The sequence below is a fragment of the Brachyhypopomus gauderio genome, chromosome 18 (genome assembly GCF_052324685.1).
Source record: "Brachyhypopomus gauderio isolate BG-103 chromosome 18, BGAUD_0.2, whole genome shotgun sequence".
Lineage (NCBI taxonomy): Eukaryota > Metazoa > Chordata > Actinopteri > Gymnotiformes > Hypopomidae > Brachyhypopomus > Brachyhypopomus gauderio.
In genome coordinates, this window is record NC_135228.1 from 20,299,123 (window position 1) to 20,314,252 (window position 15,130).

The following is a 15,130-nucleotide window of genomic DNA, read 5'->3' on the forward strand; positions in this document are numbered from 1 at the left end:
AATCATTTGTTTAGTCCTAAATAGACAAATACAACACTATCAATATTGTCACCCCTGGTTAAGTGTTCACTGGCTCCTAATAAATTCTTTATTTAAAAAATAATATAGAACAACAATACAAAAAAAGAAAAATCTAAGCTTTAATTCAAGTGCCTTTATTTGGTGGGAAAAATCACATTTCTTTAATGAAATCATTTGTGCCACAATTATTGGCACCCCTGTTGTTAGTACTTTGTACAGCTTCCTTTTGCCAACAAAACAGCATTTAATCTTCTCCTTTAACTCACATGATGTGAGAATACAGAAAGAGGGATCTTCCACCATTCCTCTTTTCACAACCTCTACATCGTCCTGAGTCCTGGGTCTTCTCCTACACACTCTCCTCTTCAGCTCACCCCACAGGTTTTATATTGGGTTGAGGTCTGGGGACTGAGATGCCCTTTAGAGGAGCTCAGCTGATTTTGTGCCTTGTGAACCATTTTTGAGTAGATTTGGCCACATATTTAGGGTCATTATCTTGCTGAAAAACCCAGTGATGACCCATCTTCAGATGTGTAACGCCATATTTATACCCCAGGGAAACAGGAAGTGATGATTTACTAGTTAAAATTTCCTAGATACTTTGATTCAATTTACAACCTACAGTAGAAATGTCACAAATGGTTCAAATACATTTATTTCCAAGAAATTGTTAAGGGTGCCAATAATTGTGGAAAAGGGGAGGAGCAAGAAAAACAGCTGGACAGGTGTGTGGTCAGAAGGTGATTTATTGGTGACACCTGATCTGTCATTCTTCGGTGATTAAGAAACACTCATCAGGAATGACACAACACTTGTGTTGTACGGCAGCAGGTCCAGAATACCACGTTGGCACTTTAAAACCCAACAGTCACGTGTCAAATACAGTCTCATGAATATACAAGACAAATAAATATAATACCACTTTATGCACCATGTTTGTTATGGGTAGTAAAAATGGTCAAGCAAGCAAGAGGTACAGAGGTTGACATCCTATTGAGAACATGAAAATTGTGTCATACAGCCATTTTTGATTATGACTATTTAATAAATAACACGTACAGATGTGACTCTCTCTGTGTGACAAACACGCTTTACCCAACATCTTTAAGATTGTTCTCTATGCCACATACACCGTTCATGACTGAACACACTGCAAAGTGGACCCAACTCGTTTTCTCAACACTAACGTGCGCACACACAGTGTACCATGAATATGTGGCAGTATAGGATGGTTCTCAGGGACAAACCGAACAAGACTTGTGAAATATTCTCAGGTGTTGAAGAAACAAAGGGCAGGAAAGACTGCTGAGTGACTGGTGTTCACACGTTACCCAGGACAAGACACTTCTGCAGAACGAGTGCTTTGGGAAACGTGAAACTGCTTTTACACTCACATGAAGAGGTTTTCACTAAGCAGTGAGGTAAACCATCATCCTCACCTTACAGTACCGCCAAATCCATACAAATGCTGCACACCCACCACTGTGCTGGTCTGTGTGGGGGGGGGGGGCAAAGTGTCTCTGTGCCAAAGTGCAAGAGGGAAGCAAGGGGCAGTGAGACAGGACGACAGGACTAGTGTTACACAGACGTCCCATCCACACCACACCTGAGATACGTGTGAATGTAAGGAATTAATTAATAGGAAGGAGAAAAAAATTATTAAATGACCAGAGTGGAAGAGAAAAGGGCCGATGCTGGGGAACCACAGACCAAAACGTGGAGCTTCAAGTCTGCTGCTAGATGGTTCGTCATTTATTCTGTATCAGGACTTCTGAAGTTGCTGGACAGGAAGTCCTCCAGGGTGTCCTGCCCAGGCTGGCACAGGGGTACACACACACACACACACACACACACACACACTTACACGTGCACCAGCGTAGACATATGCAAGTACACGGAAGTGGTATTGTATCTTAGCACTTTAAATTCCCTGACATTTCAGTACAAAATGTGGTTGAACGTCATTGTTCGTCCCACAGGGCCCATTCTCCCTCGTAATTCCATTATGTTCCCTATGTGTACAAGACTATTTGTTAAAGTTTGGTCAGGCGTTAACATATTATTACAATCCAGAGACTTCAAGCCACTTATGTAAAATAAGGAAGTAATTGGAAGTCCCCAAGCCAAATCAAATATGTAATCATAGAATCTCTTCTGATTGCTTCTGACATCGCAGACAGGAATCCAGTACTGACAGCATACAGAACACACACACACACACACACGGCCTGAGTGTCACCTACTGTAGCAGGCTGCTCACAGGGCTCCTCTGGACAATGCCAGGATCTTACACAGTCACCAGACGAGCACACGTGAACACGTGAGACATGCCTCAAACAGTAGGACTGTAAGACTTCAGCGTTCCCAGATCATTTGACATCTATACGCAGTCTCAGAAACTACACACTACACAAATATTCAACGCCAGCCTGAAACAGGAGAAAACGCTCAACCATCCATGTGAAACTGGGTGCATGTTGAGTTCGTCCTGTTCACTCCGGAGGAGACGAGGGCCTTCCTCGTCACACACTGCCCGTTTCCCCTGATCCTGGGTCAGGCAGAGGGGACAGCCGCCCGGACATGAAGCGGAGGAGATACCACACTGACCCTGGTGTCACGGGCTGCTCTCTGGGGCTTTCTGCTCTTGGCTGCAGCGCTCCTGGTGGCCTCCTGTAGATGCTGAGGTCCAGTGGGATGGAGCGGAGGCCTCCGCCCTCTCTCCTCCATCCTCAGGGACCATCTCGCCCTGCAGCACCAGGCGGATGGTGGCACCGTCCGCCTCCGTCTCGTCCAGCTCGCCCTCCGTGGCCAGTCGAAACTTAATGTTCAGCTTCTCTGGTTTGTCTGCTCAGGAAAGGCGACGAACACACAAAAAAAGGTTAGTCAGGTTGGCAGGGCAGGAAAATTAATGAGGAAATCACACGTGGAAATCGCACGTGGAGAAATCTCACGTGGAAAAATCTCACGTGGAAAAATCTCACGTGGAAAAATCTCACGTGGAAAAATCTCACGTGGAAAAATCTCACGTGGAAAAATCTCACGTGTTGCAGCTGATGCCCTAATCGGTTACTGCTACGAGTGGCAGGTTCGGTACCGCGACAGCGGACGCAACACAACACACACACGTACCCCTCCCGAGCTGCCTCTCCTTGGGCAGCAGCAGGACGTCCACGTTGCGGTGCTCCTGCAGGGCGGCGGTCAGGACGGCTCCCTCCCTGCTGAACAGAAACACCAGCGGGACCGTGATGTCCTGTGTGGGCTCGCCGTCCCCCACCATCTGGAACAGAGGCGTCTCCGCGCTGCTGCTGCCCTCTCGCTGGTCTGGCAGAACAGAGAGCATCATGGGAGTTTCAGGTTGATGGTTTTAAATGCAGGTCGGAGCTCGCTGTACAATTAAAAGACTTCTGGTCTTTATTCAGCATTAAGATTGATGTTTTATAACTGATATGCTCCCACTTTGATATATAATACGGCAGCCTGGACACCGTTGGCGACACTATTTCCACTTTACAACCGCCACTTCCTTCCACCGCACTGTTCTAGGGGGCGCTAGTGGTGATCCTGGGGGTATCACACTCCAAACATCAAACATCAGGCTCTGACAATGTTTAAAGGAACCGAATTTGTGTTTCGATATTATCTGCACATCGGCAACAACTGAGACACACAACTATTTATTCATATGATACTTTTTTCCTCTTCCTTGTTGGTTACATGAAAACCCATAATATCCTCTTTTTTTTTTTAAAGCTTTTATCCTGGTTGTCTCAAGTTCCTTTTATTTGTGTGTGCACACTTGATTCAGTGAGCTACTGCTAACATAGCAGCAGAATCTCACCCTGCGGATACAAAAAAAAAGACCACCATAAAAAGATCTTAAAGAGAAATACTTTCAAAATTAAAGTGGATGTGTTTTGGTTTCAGTGTTGGCAAGAACCCAAGCAAAACAAGCAGAAAGGTCAGGAGGGTCCCAACGATTCAGCACACACAGGAGCTCCCGCAGGCGTGTGGGCGGAGCTAAGCTCACCGATGAAGATGACTCCGACGGCCCCGGCCTCCTGTAGCCGCCGCGCTTTAGCGGCGAACATGCAGCCCCCCCTCAGGGCCAAGGCAACGCGGCCACGCAGCTCGGGGGCGTTCTCGATATGACCACACGCCGTGTAGGGCACACTCCTCACTATACTCCCCTTCACCTGATACGGAGGGAGGGAGGGAGAGAGGGGGAGGGTGGGGGGGGAAAAAGAGAGAGAGAGAGAGGGGGGGGGAAGAGAGAGAGGGAGGGGGGGGGGAGAGAGGGAGGGGGGAGGGGGAGGGGGGGGAAGAGAGAGGGAGGGAGGGGGGGGAGAGAGAGAGAGAGAGGATAATATAAGTTAAGTTGAAGCTAATAAGGTGAAGTTTATATAGATCTTTTCGTACACAATGGCAAATCTTAGATAAAACCAATAAAACCATAATAATAAAGCTTATTACAAGCCAAGATCCAACACGTCCGGCTGATTATTAAATATTCTGTTAAACTAATATTCAAATACACACATTTAGAAAAGCATCCTATCAAGAACTCCTCAGAACCACATTCACGTTCCCATGTTTCCCAACTCCGCTCACCCCGTGCTCGTGCTTGGTGAGGTCCATGCCAAACTTGGCCGGGCCGGCCGTTAGGACCGTCCGACCCAAGAACGGGGGGGAGATGAGCTGCACCACCAGGGGCACCACCTCCTCCTCCACCCCCTCCGGCAGCGGGCTCATCTCCGCGACCAGCTTCACCCGGAACACACCTTTGTGAGAGTCCTTCACACACACACACACACACACACACACACGGAGGAACGGAGACACACCAGAGGGAAAAGCATTAGGGAAGCGTCCTGCCTGACAAAACAAACAAACACAAACAAACATTGAGGAGGTAAAGATCCACCTGGGCCCTGAAGCCCCTGGTGGCTGAGGCCACGTCTGTGAGGGGGGTGAGGGAGATGCCCATGCTCTTGAGAAACTCCACCGGCTCCATCGCAGTGTCGTGAAGAGGCAGTTCAACCCCCCTGTGCAGAGGTTGCACACGCACACACGCGCGCGCGCACACACACACACACACACACACACACACACACACACACACACACACACACACACACACACACACACACACACACACACACACACACACACACACACACACACACACACACACACACACACACACACACACACACACACACACACACAAACCTTATGTGTGGCTGCTGAGTGAAGTACACCCCCACAAACGTTCATCTTGTAAAATGCATTGATCATGGGAACTAATTTAAGGTGGATCAGAAGCGTCTCACACTACGAACTAAAGTGAAAAGCTGGAACATGCTGTGCTAGGAGTCTACTGACACACATTTCCCTTTGTCTCTATTTAGAAGTGATACTACAAAACAGATCTAGGGTTAAAGGTCAAACTTTGATCATCACATGACTTGATTTCATCAATGAAGGCCTAAAGTAGCTATCAGTGGGAATGAAGCAAAGTACCTAACAGGAGGGGAGAGGGGGGGGCGGCCCACCCCAGTGAGGTATTTGTAGTTGTCCCTGATGGTCTTGGCGTAGGTGGGGTTGTTGGGGAAGAGAGTCTGTGCACTGGGGCAGGAATACGTGAACAGGTCCTCTTCATGGGCACCGTAAGGGTCCTGGAAACAGCACAGGAGACAACAATGCGCAAATATAACACACTCCGCACGCAGAGTTGGTTCATTATGACTTTGTGAAGAGTCCCGACATTGAATCCAGTGGAGCGGGAGGCTGCTGGTGTCTCCGCTAGAGCAGCAACGCTGTGGTGTCTCCACCAGTGCTGGGTCAGGTCCTCACCGAGCTGTTGCCCTCACAGGGGGGCTCTGTCAAGGACAGAGACACTGGGAGCAGGTGGGCCTCAGTGGTGAAGATGTAGTCGTCAATGTCGAAAGGCAACTGACTCTTCTCAGAGAAGAGCAGGTAGAGGTACTTGAACATCTCAGCCAGGAAGAAAGAGTCCATTCTGCAGATACAAAAAAACATCTTATGTAGATTAAAACATACATGCATTACCTCTAGAACACGAGTCCACTGGAAGAAGACGTAAACAACAACCAGAAAACCAGGCAAACTTTACTCATAATTGATTTTTTTTTAAGGGATCGTTAATTTCTTTGATGGGACTTTAATTGATCGATGTCCACCCATGCAAGGCAGGGTGTTTGCTACTGCTGCCTAAGCTGCTCTGAACACTGTGTCCCCGCAGCACCTGTCCTCGTGTGTCCCCGTCCTCACGTCCTGCACTGCAGCGAAGCCACAGGGGACCCTCGTGTGAGCGTTCAGCTTCTCCACAATAGACTGGCCCACTTTCAGGTAGTAGGGATCACCCGTGGCCTGAGAGAGAAGGTCATACCTTTACTAAACTGACTTTAGATGAGATCAGCTGAAAGCATACATGCCAGTCAAACTGTCAAATTCGAAAAAACACCACCTTGTACCTTGTAAAGAAAATACGTGCTCTCAGCGAATTCTGGTCGCAGTGGGTGTTGACCCCAGTGAACTCTGAACTCGGTGGTAAAAGCCTGGGAGAGAAAGAAAAGCAGAATCATTTCATGGGCAATTAAATGACTTTATCCAGCAAGACATCCAGCAAGTTTACCACTAAACGATATGCTGTGCATGCACTAAAACACATCAGGCTTATAAAGCAACAACTCTCGGGTACCTCAGGGAGAAACTTGTGCTGCTTGGTGACCTGATAGAGCATTTCATGGGTCTCAATGGCTGGCTTCAGATCTCCCCTTAGGACCTGAACATAAACAGTCAAAACAAGAACACTTACAAGAACATTACGTCTTTCCAGGACCAAGTCCAAATGGACCACGGGGGCCATGTGGGCCCAGCAAGGGTGCAGGCGCTGACCTGCAGGCCGGGGAAGAAGGCCAGCAGCGAGTCCATCAGGCCCCGCACGTTCACCGTGGGGTTGTGCATGTGCACACTGAGCAGCAGGGGGGGCTGGCTGATGTACTTCATAATGGCACTGTAGTGCTGTTACACACACACACACACACACACACACACACACACACACACACACACACACACACACACACACACACACACACACACACACACACACACACACACACACACACACACACACACTTTAGCTGGGCCGGTCACGTCTGACAAGCTTGCTTTGTAGTAATGTTTATGGATGTTGAATCGGTGTGCCAGGAGATAAGGAAGTCCTACAGTGTTGAATCTCTGGAGGTACACACTGTCTCCAAGCAGAATATAAGCCTTCATCAAGTATTCGTAGTAAGAGTCTATTCCTGCACCAACACCACTATCTAGAGCAAAGATTCAATGTAAGAAAGCACAAAAGAGTAAGCAGAAAAATGCATGTAAGGAAAATCACTTGTAACTGGTTCAAGGGCAAATAAGCCATGTGACACGGTCCAGAGGACACAGGTGTGTAGTCTCACCCCTGCGCACCCAGTCTCCATTATGGATGTTGATGACTGTCCCCATGAGGTCACTTCCTCTCTGCCTCCTCTCCCAGAGGACGTCCAGGGCTTTCCGAGCATAAGTCTAGAGAAACGTCACACACACATAGCTAGCTTAGTGCCAAACGACAGGTGAGATGAATTTGATTAAGTTTGCTTGTTTATATTCTTCATGGGATTTTACTTGAGCATGGATGAAACAACAAAAACAAAATAATATATCAGATTTTTCTTGATATTTAATGAAATATGTGCCACTTATGGGATGACAAGTCACTATTACATTTGAACTTCTGATCTTTGAGAACAACAGGTACTTTGGCCAGAACAGTTTATATTCCTTTGTAGTCTGTATTAAAGTAAACTGCATTCTGTACTTCAAACTAATCCTGTAGGGCCCCCATACTCAAATAGCGGCCCGCGGGCTATCTATTTCTGGCCTGCGAGCTGTTTTGAAAAGTGTTTTTTTTTTTTTTTTTAGGAATCTTTTTTTTCAATCGCGCTATCCGCTCTTATTTTGAAATCGCGCACTGCGATCTCAAGACGATGGCGGGGATTGCCTTTATGGGAACAACACACGTAGCAGACGCCCAAATGCGTTCACCAATGTATACACCAAAATGTATACATTTTGCTTCCAGGATCATATTTTGGCACTGACGTTAATAGCTAATGTTTACTCCAATAATGGTTAGGTGTTTTTTGGGGGGCACCTCAAACACAGAGTCTCCGGAGAGGCGGCTGAGCGCGGCAAACTCCAGGATCATGGTCCCGGCACAGGCAGTGCAGGTGTCCGTCTCGGTGCCTGTGCGTGAGAGGGGGTTCAGGACCCCATAGCGCAAGTTCACCTGAAGAGAAGTGGACACACCAGGTTAAACAAACACGCATTCTTTCATCCTCCAAACTGCGGACTGAACCAGTTCAGGGTGACAGGGGGTTAGAGCCAATCCCTGCAGTTCAGGGTGACAGGGGGTTAGAGCCAATCCCTGCAGTTCAGGGTGCGAGGTGACAACAGAACCAAACGTGGTGAAGTATACACAAGTATGAGTAGGAGACAGTATGGAGTAAAGCAGTGTACCCTGGGATAGGGGAGGCCACTGGTGGTGTTGAAGGCAGGCAGCAGGCGGTAGCCCAGGTCTTTGGCCATATGGAGCAGCTCGTCTCTGTACCACTGCATCCTCTCCCCACGCTGCTTCAGCAGGTCGGCCATCACATGCGCCCCCAACAGGCCACTAGACGCATTGCACGACACACTTTACCTTCGATTTGCTGTACTTTTTTTTTTTTTTTTTTTATTAACATGCTAACTTGTTTGACTCAGGCTTTCATTTATTTGTACATGACCTATTCTTGAACATTTTCTAGAAATGCTAATCTGTCTAAAATGTCCCATGCGACACTGATGAATATCTCTGGAAGCAGATGTGTAGATTTGACTGTACCCCAGTACACGGATGTTGGTCTCAAAGACGGACACCACAACGTCATTGTCCAGTCTGACATCTCTAACTGTTCTTTTCACGGCCTCCTCAAACTCCTCCAGCCTGTCCAGCAGCTTCCCGACACACAGGAGAAACCACAGCATAAACCACAGCATAAACCACAAAAAAGACCAAGAGGGGTCTCAATGCTGCCATTTACGTAAACATACTCACCACTAATGTGTCTAAAGTGTCAATCAAGGTCAGAGAGAACCTGAAAGGGAGAGGTGTGTGTAGATCATTCATTTCTGCTTAGTAGCATGTAGTAGAGTAGCATGTAGTAGGGTAGCATGTAGTAGGGTAGCATGTAGTAGGGTAGCATGTAGTAGGGTAGCATGTAGTAGGGTAGCATGTAGTAGGGGTAGCATGCGAGTCTCATGAGTGATCAGCCAATATCTGCCCTGACTGAGCTATGTAAATGTCCTTGCAGGGCTCAAGCTGGTCTAGACAGACAGACTGGTTTACTAATCTCCTTTATTAATTAAAAAGACACCTGCGTATTCATCCTAACAAGCCATGCAATATGAAGTGCATTTGTACATTTGTAACAGCATGTCACAGGTGTCCTGTGGAAAGGGAAGAGGCTGATGGTGGAACGACTCACTTTCCCAGAGAGTCGTCAATGTCTCCACGGTTGGGCTCCAGGCCTCGCACTCTCCCTCTACAGCTCAGGGGCATCAGCTCGTCCGCTGGATATGCATATTTCTGGAGCGGACCCAAAGGACAATTGGATAACCATAGTTAAAACAACAAACATAGTTAAAACAACATTTCCTTATAAAAGGAAATGGCGAGGCCTTTTATAATGGCAAATATCTACAATAACTTACCATGTAACTGCCGTAGGCATGATCAAACATTTCCAGAATTTGTTCCCTAAAAGCACAAAACAATGCATCAGTCTACATTCAGTCTACATACAGGGGCAGTCATGGCCTGGCGGTTAGGGAACTGGTCTTGTGACCGGAGGGTCGTGGTTTTGATTCCCAGACAGGCCATGACTGAGGTGCTCTTGAGCAAGGCACCTAACCCCAACTGCTCCCCGGGCGCCGGGCTAGGGCTGCCCACCGCTCTGGGCACGTGTGATCCACAGCCCCCTAGTAATCACTAGTGTGTGTGTGTGTGTGTGTTCTGACTGCACAGATGGGTTAAAAGCGGAGGACAAATTTCGATTGGGGTGTAAAAAATCACAATTGACAAAATATGGCACATTTCACATTTCATTCCTTACTGTTCAACATCCCCAATGCTGCTCTTGGTACATGGATATTAATATGCTATAAGAAACACGTTTGTCATTAGGACCAAGACAGAAAGCCTATCCCAAAACTGGTTTCTGTTTAGCCGTGGATTTCAACATAAAACCAAGTAATCAGATGCTGAAGTGATTTGTCAATTACATATTGCTTCAGAATACGAGCTACTGGTTTTTATTAGATGTTAAGATTGGTTTTAGTGGAGCAATAAGTATTTACCTTCTGATAATTAAAGATAAACAAAGAAACATAGTATCTATATGCACATACCCTAAGCAGAGATCAGGACAGTCATACCTGTCCTTTAATCTCTTATCCTAATGAACATCCCGCATCAAACACTATAACCTTGTTCACCAGTCGTGTTCAGAACCAGTGGACGGCTTAATGAAACTCACCTGGTTTTGGACTTTTCCTCCGCAGACATGGCCTGACCATCTTGACCAACAACCCCACACAAAAGGCCACTAAAAACCACAGCTGCCAGCACCATGACCAAACCCCTGAAGACGTGCATCCCTCTCAGCTCACACTTAAATGTTCCTCACACACCACAGCATGAAAACTGCTCTAGCTAGGGGTGGGTGTCTAGACAAACAAACCCAAACCACTGGGTCAGTCAGCCAGGCTAGCCGTTATTTTCCTATATTGCCCAAATGAACCAACTTAATCCCAACAAACATTTAATAAAAACAGATCAAGGTCTTCACTAACCTCCTCACCTATGTCGCCAAACCTTAGACCTGACAAAGCCACCAGCCTTACCCACTGAAGCAGCAGCTAGCTAGCAGGCTAAACAACACACGACTAGCTGCTCGCATAACCACAAACTAATTCAACCGTCTTACATGGTTTAAAAAATGTTGTTGGCAAACATTTAAACTTCCTACAAGGGTGTTTTAAACGACCCGAGTTGCACAAACCAACAATATCCACAGACTACAAAGTCTACATGCTACAGCTAGCTGGCTGTTAGCTTAGCTTAAAGTTTAGGGCGACGACCCTCGCTAGCTGACCGAGCTAACGGAGCTAGCAGGAAAAACACACAGTAAAAGAGTCTTTCTCGAGTTTGTGGGGCGTATTTTCCAGCAGACCCTCATCAACCGCACCCACGTCGAGAGACACTCCATCTCCGACTCGTTTAATCACACATTTTTTCACTCTTTAATCCCGGTAAACGTCGACCAATCTTGTCTGGCAAGTTTCGGCAGTCGGAAAAAGCTCCGACTGCACAGATACAAATACAGATCGTCGTGTTTTTCCCCCCTATTGGTCCTTAAAGGCGAAGTAGTGGGGATTTGATGGAAAAAAATGTTGTTTTTAATAAAGCAAATACATGAATTTATGCACGTCAGGTTATTCTTTATTTTTGTATTATTGCATTAGGTTAATTTGTTGGGTTAAATGCTCCGTTGGATGAAGGAGCGAGCGGCCCGGGGGCTGCAGCCTGTCGCCGGCCGTGTGGACCGTGACTGGGTCACATGCTGGTTATTATATATTGTGGTGGTGGTTCCTGTTTCGCTGAGCAGCAAACACTAGTCCAAACACACACGCCTCCCGGTCACTCTTTTCGCCCAAGTGTCTCGCCTGCACGGTCGGTGAAGCTCCGTAAGCGTAATCCGTAATCTACGCCAGGGTGTCGTTTAATCTACGACGCTGTTTAGTCCGTCCGGATTAAAGTTGTCGCGAATAATCGTGGAAAATGCAACTGTTGGTGTTTTGCGGATGAGCGATACGTGGTGCGGGTACTGGATTTGATAACCACGCTCTTACTTCGCAGGAAAGTCTCAGTTCGGTCATCATGTCTGTAAGTTATAATCTGCGTTCATTATACCGATGTGTTTGGTGACATTCTTGTTAGACTCTTGTGTTTTTGTCTGCGATTATTCGGATATTTTATTTGGAGAGTGGCGCTAAAATAATTGCGAAGTGCAAAAAATAATCATTTCAGTAAATTGCGCAGTGTAAAGTTGTAGGTCACTAAAGTCTGTCTACGGCAGAACAGAGTTGGAAAGTAAATAAATGATAAAGCGTTGCTCGGCACTTACAGCAAACAGTAGGTCAAATAACCACACATGCTCCAGTTCTCATCCTGTTACTTTCGGTGGTGAACGTTATTACCTCGCAGTCTGGGTGGACGATTTTGATCTGTTCACCATTGCTTTGCAAAGACAGACACCACAACGTCATTGAATGGCAAATGTACAGACCACACCAGACGCAAGTGCACTTCAGGATTTATATATCAATGATAAATGTAGCGCTTCATACATGATACAATAGGACAGTCGTTTAGAGTTTATAATGTTCTCAGACACATCACACACAACCAATATACACATGGATCTGATCTCAGATCATAAAGTGCACCGATTAACTAATCTTTAACTATTCCTTTTCCCTATTCCTTCTTTGTTGCCTATTGTTTCTACATTTTCTACCCCTCTCCCCCTCTCCTGTCTTATGCCCCTCTTTGGCTCACCCCCTCTCTCTCCCCCTTCCTCCCAGACGCACTTTGAAGGATCCAGCAATGTCACATTGCTGTTTGACTTCTGGAATGTACATGGCCCCGGAGGTACACAAGACTCTGAATTAACAGCCAGTATTAACCAATACAAATATGTTGTTGATCCTTATTTGTGTTTATTAGATTTGTATTGAGTTGTTTGCCAAAAGGAGGACTCTAATGAAACTTGCTGGTACTCCCTATTTGTGAGTGCCTGAAGTTTCCCAAATTGTCTGTTTATAAAATCAAAGCTACAAACTTAACATGGGCTCTACAGTGCTGCTTATGACGATCTGAAATGATTAGAATTGGCTTAGTACAGATATATGTGTAGAATAGAGCCGTTGGATACAAAAAGGATTGAAATGGGAGATGCCTAATCTTTAACTACATGTTAAAAAATACACTCAGGTAAAGGGCTTAAGCACACTACTGATCACGTCAACACTTCTGCTCAGGGTTAGTATTGTCGAAGACTGGGACAACCGGTTTTAACAAATGAAAGCATTTTTGTCGCATTATCATTTGATTTAAAGAAAAATCTCTAAGTGTTTACTGTTGTCACATCATGAGAACCACAGAAGCTATTTGTACTAGCATAAGAGCAGTAAGTGTAAGTGGATTACTAAATGCTATAAATGCAAAGTAACAGTAGTACAATATATTTTTTACTTTTCGATATACTTCCATATTGTACAATGGAACTACAACACTAGTACAGTGAAGGCCAGCGTGTATGAAGCCTGTCTTGCCTTGATCCAAATGGCACTGTGGATTGCTGTGATGCTGTAGGAGCAAGCAGGCGTCTGACAGAGTGACGTGAGGTTGAAGGAGCAAGTGAGAGTTCCCATTGTCTGTCCCTACCAGTGAAACCACAGCCACCAGCCTCCTTAGGCCACAGGCTAGCTCCCCTTACCCTGACCTTTGTGTCATCTTTGTTTGAACGTTATTCAGGGTTGTGTCCTATGAACCCAATGTCTTCTGCCTACAGGGATGGTTCTTTCGGTCTTTGTGGTCCTGCTGTTGACCGTGATCTATGAGCTCCTCAAAGTGTGGAAGACCAATCTTCAAAAGCAGTCCGAGCCTTCTCCGCTACCCCCTGGCCCTGCTCCCTTGTCGCCCACACAGACCTGCTTTCCCCCCGTGTTCGAACGTCCAGAAATCCGTTCCTCACTAACCACCAGCCCCTCCGAGGTCTCCTTGACTCCCAGGGACGATACGGCTCCTACTGTTGTGGTCACACCCTCCCCAAACGCGTACGTAGTTCCACACACATTCCGTAATCGTGTAACGCCGTGCCACATCCAGCCATGTGATCCCATGTTTCGGTCTCTGCTGCAGGTGGCTTCTTCACAGCCTCCAGACGGGACTACACGTGGTGCAGGTGGTGTTGGGTTACATGCTGATGCTCTGCGTCATGTCCTACAACGTCTGGATCTTCTCTGGGGTGATGATTGGTTCAGCGTTGGGCTACTTCCTGACATTTCCCCTCCTGGGTCCTGGGAAGTGATGGAGTAAAAGAAAGCCTAGAGTGATCTAGAAATGCCTCCAGATCGGTTTCATTCACTTGGGTTGAACTATGTTCAGTGGAGTAATGATTTCAGGAGTGCCCAGTGGCTTCATTGCTAGGGATTGGTGTTTTAAACTATTGAATGTATAGAAGGTGCAATGTTTTTACATTGCATGGGGGGTTTCAGTGGGGTGATGAATTCTAGGGTTAGTCAGGGTGAGAGTGTCCCTTGAACAGTTCAAGTGTAGGAGCACTGAGGTCCATCGGTCTGTAGTGTTAGCTTTAGCTTTTAACTGCTAATTTTAAGCATGCAATTACTGACCATATGATTTTGACATGTAATGAAAGGTTAACTGCAACGTTGGTCATCATCTGGATTACGTGGCCTTGTCCCCGTGGCCCGATTCTCTGTCCAGACGGTCCCCAGCGGGGCCATGTGGAAGGCGTGTGAGAGCTGTGTGCATACAGCACCTTTAAAACTCATGATAAGCATAACGCTGATGCACGAGTCACTTTTGCTTTACCTGGAATAACAAATCATGTGACTAGCTAATGTTTACCAGACATACATTTCTACTGTGTATGAAAGGAGAGAGAGAAATGTGGTGTTTGTCTCGATCACTCATGAACTACTAGATTGGTTAAAACTTGTTCTGCAGTGCAACAGCTATAATTTCTGGAATGTTGAAGTGTCGCACACATCTGACTCAACCGTAGTTGAGAAACGACCTTCTGTAACTGACTTTTGTTTAGTCACCATTGTTATGTTGCATTTCATTAAAATGGCTGGCTAATATTTGTTTGTTTATCCAAGTGCCATTATTCTGAAAAACGAATTGCATGCCATTATA

The 15,130-nt window shown here is 46.4% G+C and overlaps 2 protein-coding genes across 2 annotated transcripts; one reads left to right on the forward strand and one right to left on the reverse strand.

The window, feature by feature from the left end:
• Positions 1-749: 749 nt before the first annotated feature.
• On the reverse strand, positions 750-11,669 carry LOC143482392 (ER degradation-enhancing alpha-mannosidase-like protein 3). Its single transcript, XM_076980734.1, has 20 exons — positions 10,662-11,669; positions 9,838-9,883; positions 9,612-9,712; positions 9,182-9,221; positions 8,969-9,081; positions 8,605-8,758; positions 8,240-8,374; positions 7,506-7,611; positions 7,273-7,370; positions 6,940-7,065; positions 6,743-6,826; positions 6,516-6,599; positions 6,287-6,411; positions 5,875-6,040; positions 5,542-5,696; positions 4,943-5,063; positions 4,630-4,812; positions 4,049-4,214; positions 3,151-3,342; positions 750-2,865 (listed from the first exon to the last, which is right to left on the reverse strand). Exons 1-20 carry the CDS (start codon positions 10,778-10,780, stop codon positions 2,636-2,638), a joined length of 2,544 nt encoding a protein of 847 aa, XP_076836849.1. The 5' UTR covers positions 10,781-11,669; the 3' UTR covers positions 750-2,635.
• A 151-nt stretch (positions 11,670-11,820) lies between these two features.
• On the forward strand, positions 11,821-15,075 carry slc31a2 (solute carrier family 31 member 2). Its single transcript, XM_076980736.1, has 4 exons — positions 11,821-12,070; positions 12,772-12,838; positions 13,761-14,025; positions 14,111-15,075. Exons 1-4 carry the CDS (start codon positions 12,065-12,067, stop codon positions 14,277-14,279), a joined length of 507 nt encoding a protein of 168 aa, XP_076836851.1. The 5' UTR covers positions 11,821-12,064; the 3' UTR covers positions 14,280-15,075.
• The last annotated feature ends 55 nt before the right edge of the window (positions 15,076-15,130 follow it).

Excerpts from the sequence above, each read along its gene's own strand:
- LOC143482392 (XM_076980734.1), bottom strand. The coding sequence starts at position 10,780 with ATGCACGTCTTCAGGGGTTTGGTCATGGTGCTGGCAGCTGTGGTTTTT. Across the intron at positions 5,697-5,874 it reads CCTGTGAGGGCAACAGCTCG|GACCCTTACGGTGCCCATGA; the intron begins GTGAGGACCTGA and ends TGCTGTTTCCAG. Across the intron at positions 4,215-4,629 it reads TCACCAAGCACGAGCACGGG|GTGAAGGGGAGTATAGTGAG; the intron begins GTGAGCGGAGTT and ends CCTCCGTATCAG.
- slc31a2 (XM_076980736.1), top strand. Across the intron at positions 12,839-13,760 it reads GAATGTACATGGCCCCGGAG|GGATGGTTCTTTCGGTCTTT; the intron begins GTACACAAGACT and ends TTCTGCCTACAG. Across the intron at positions 14,026-14,110 it reads GTCACACCCTCCCCAAACGC|GTGGCTTCTTCACAGCCTCC; the intron begins GTACGTAGTTCC and ends TCTCTGCTGCAG.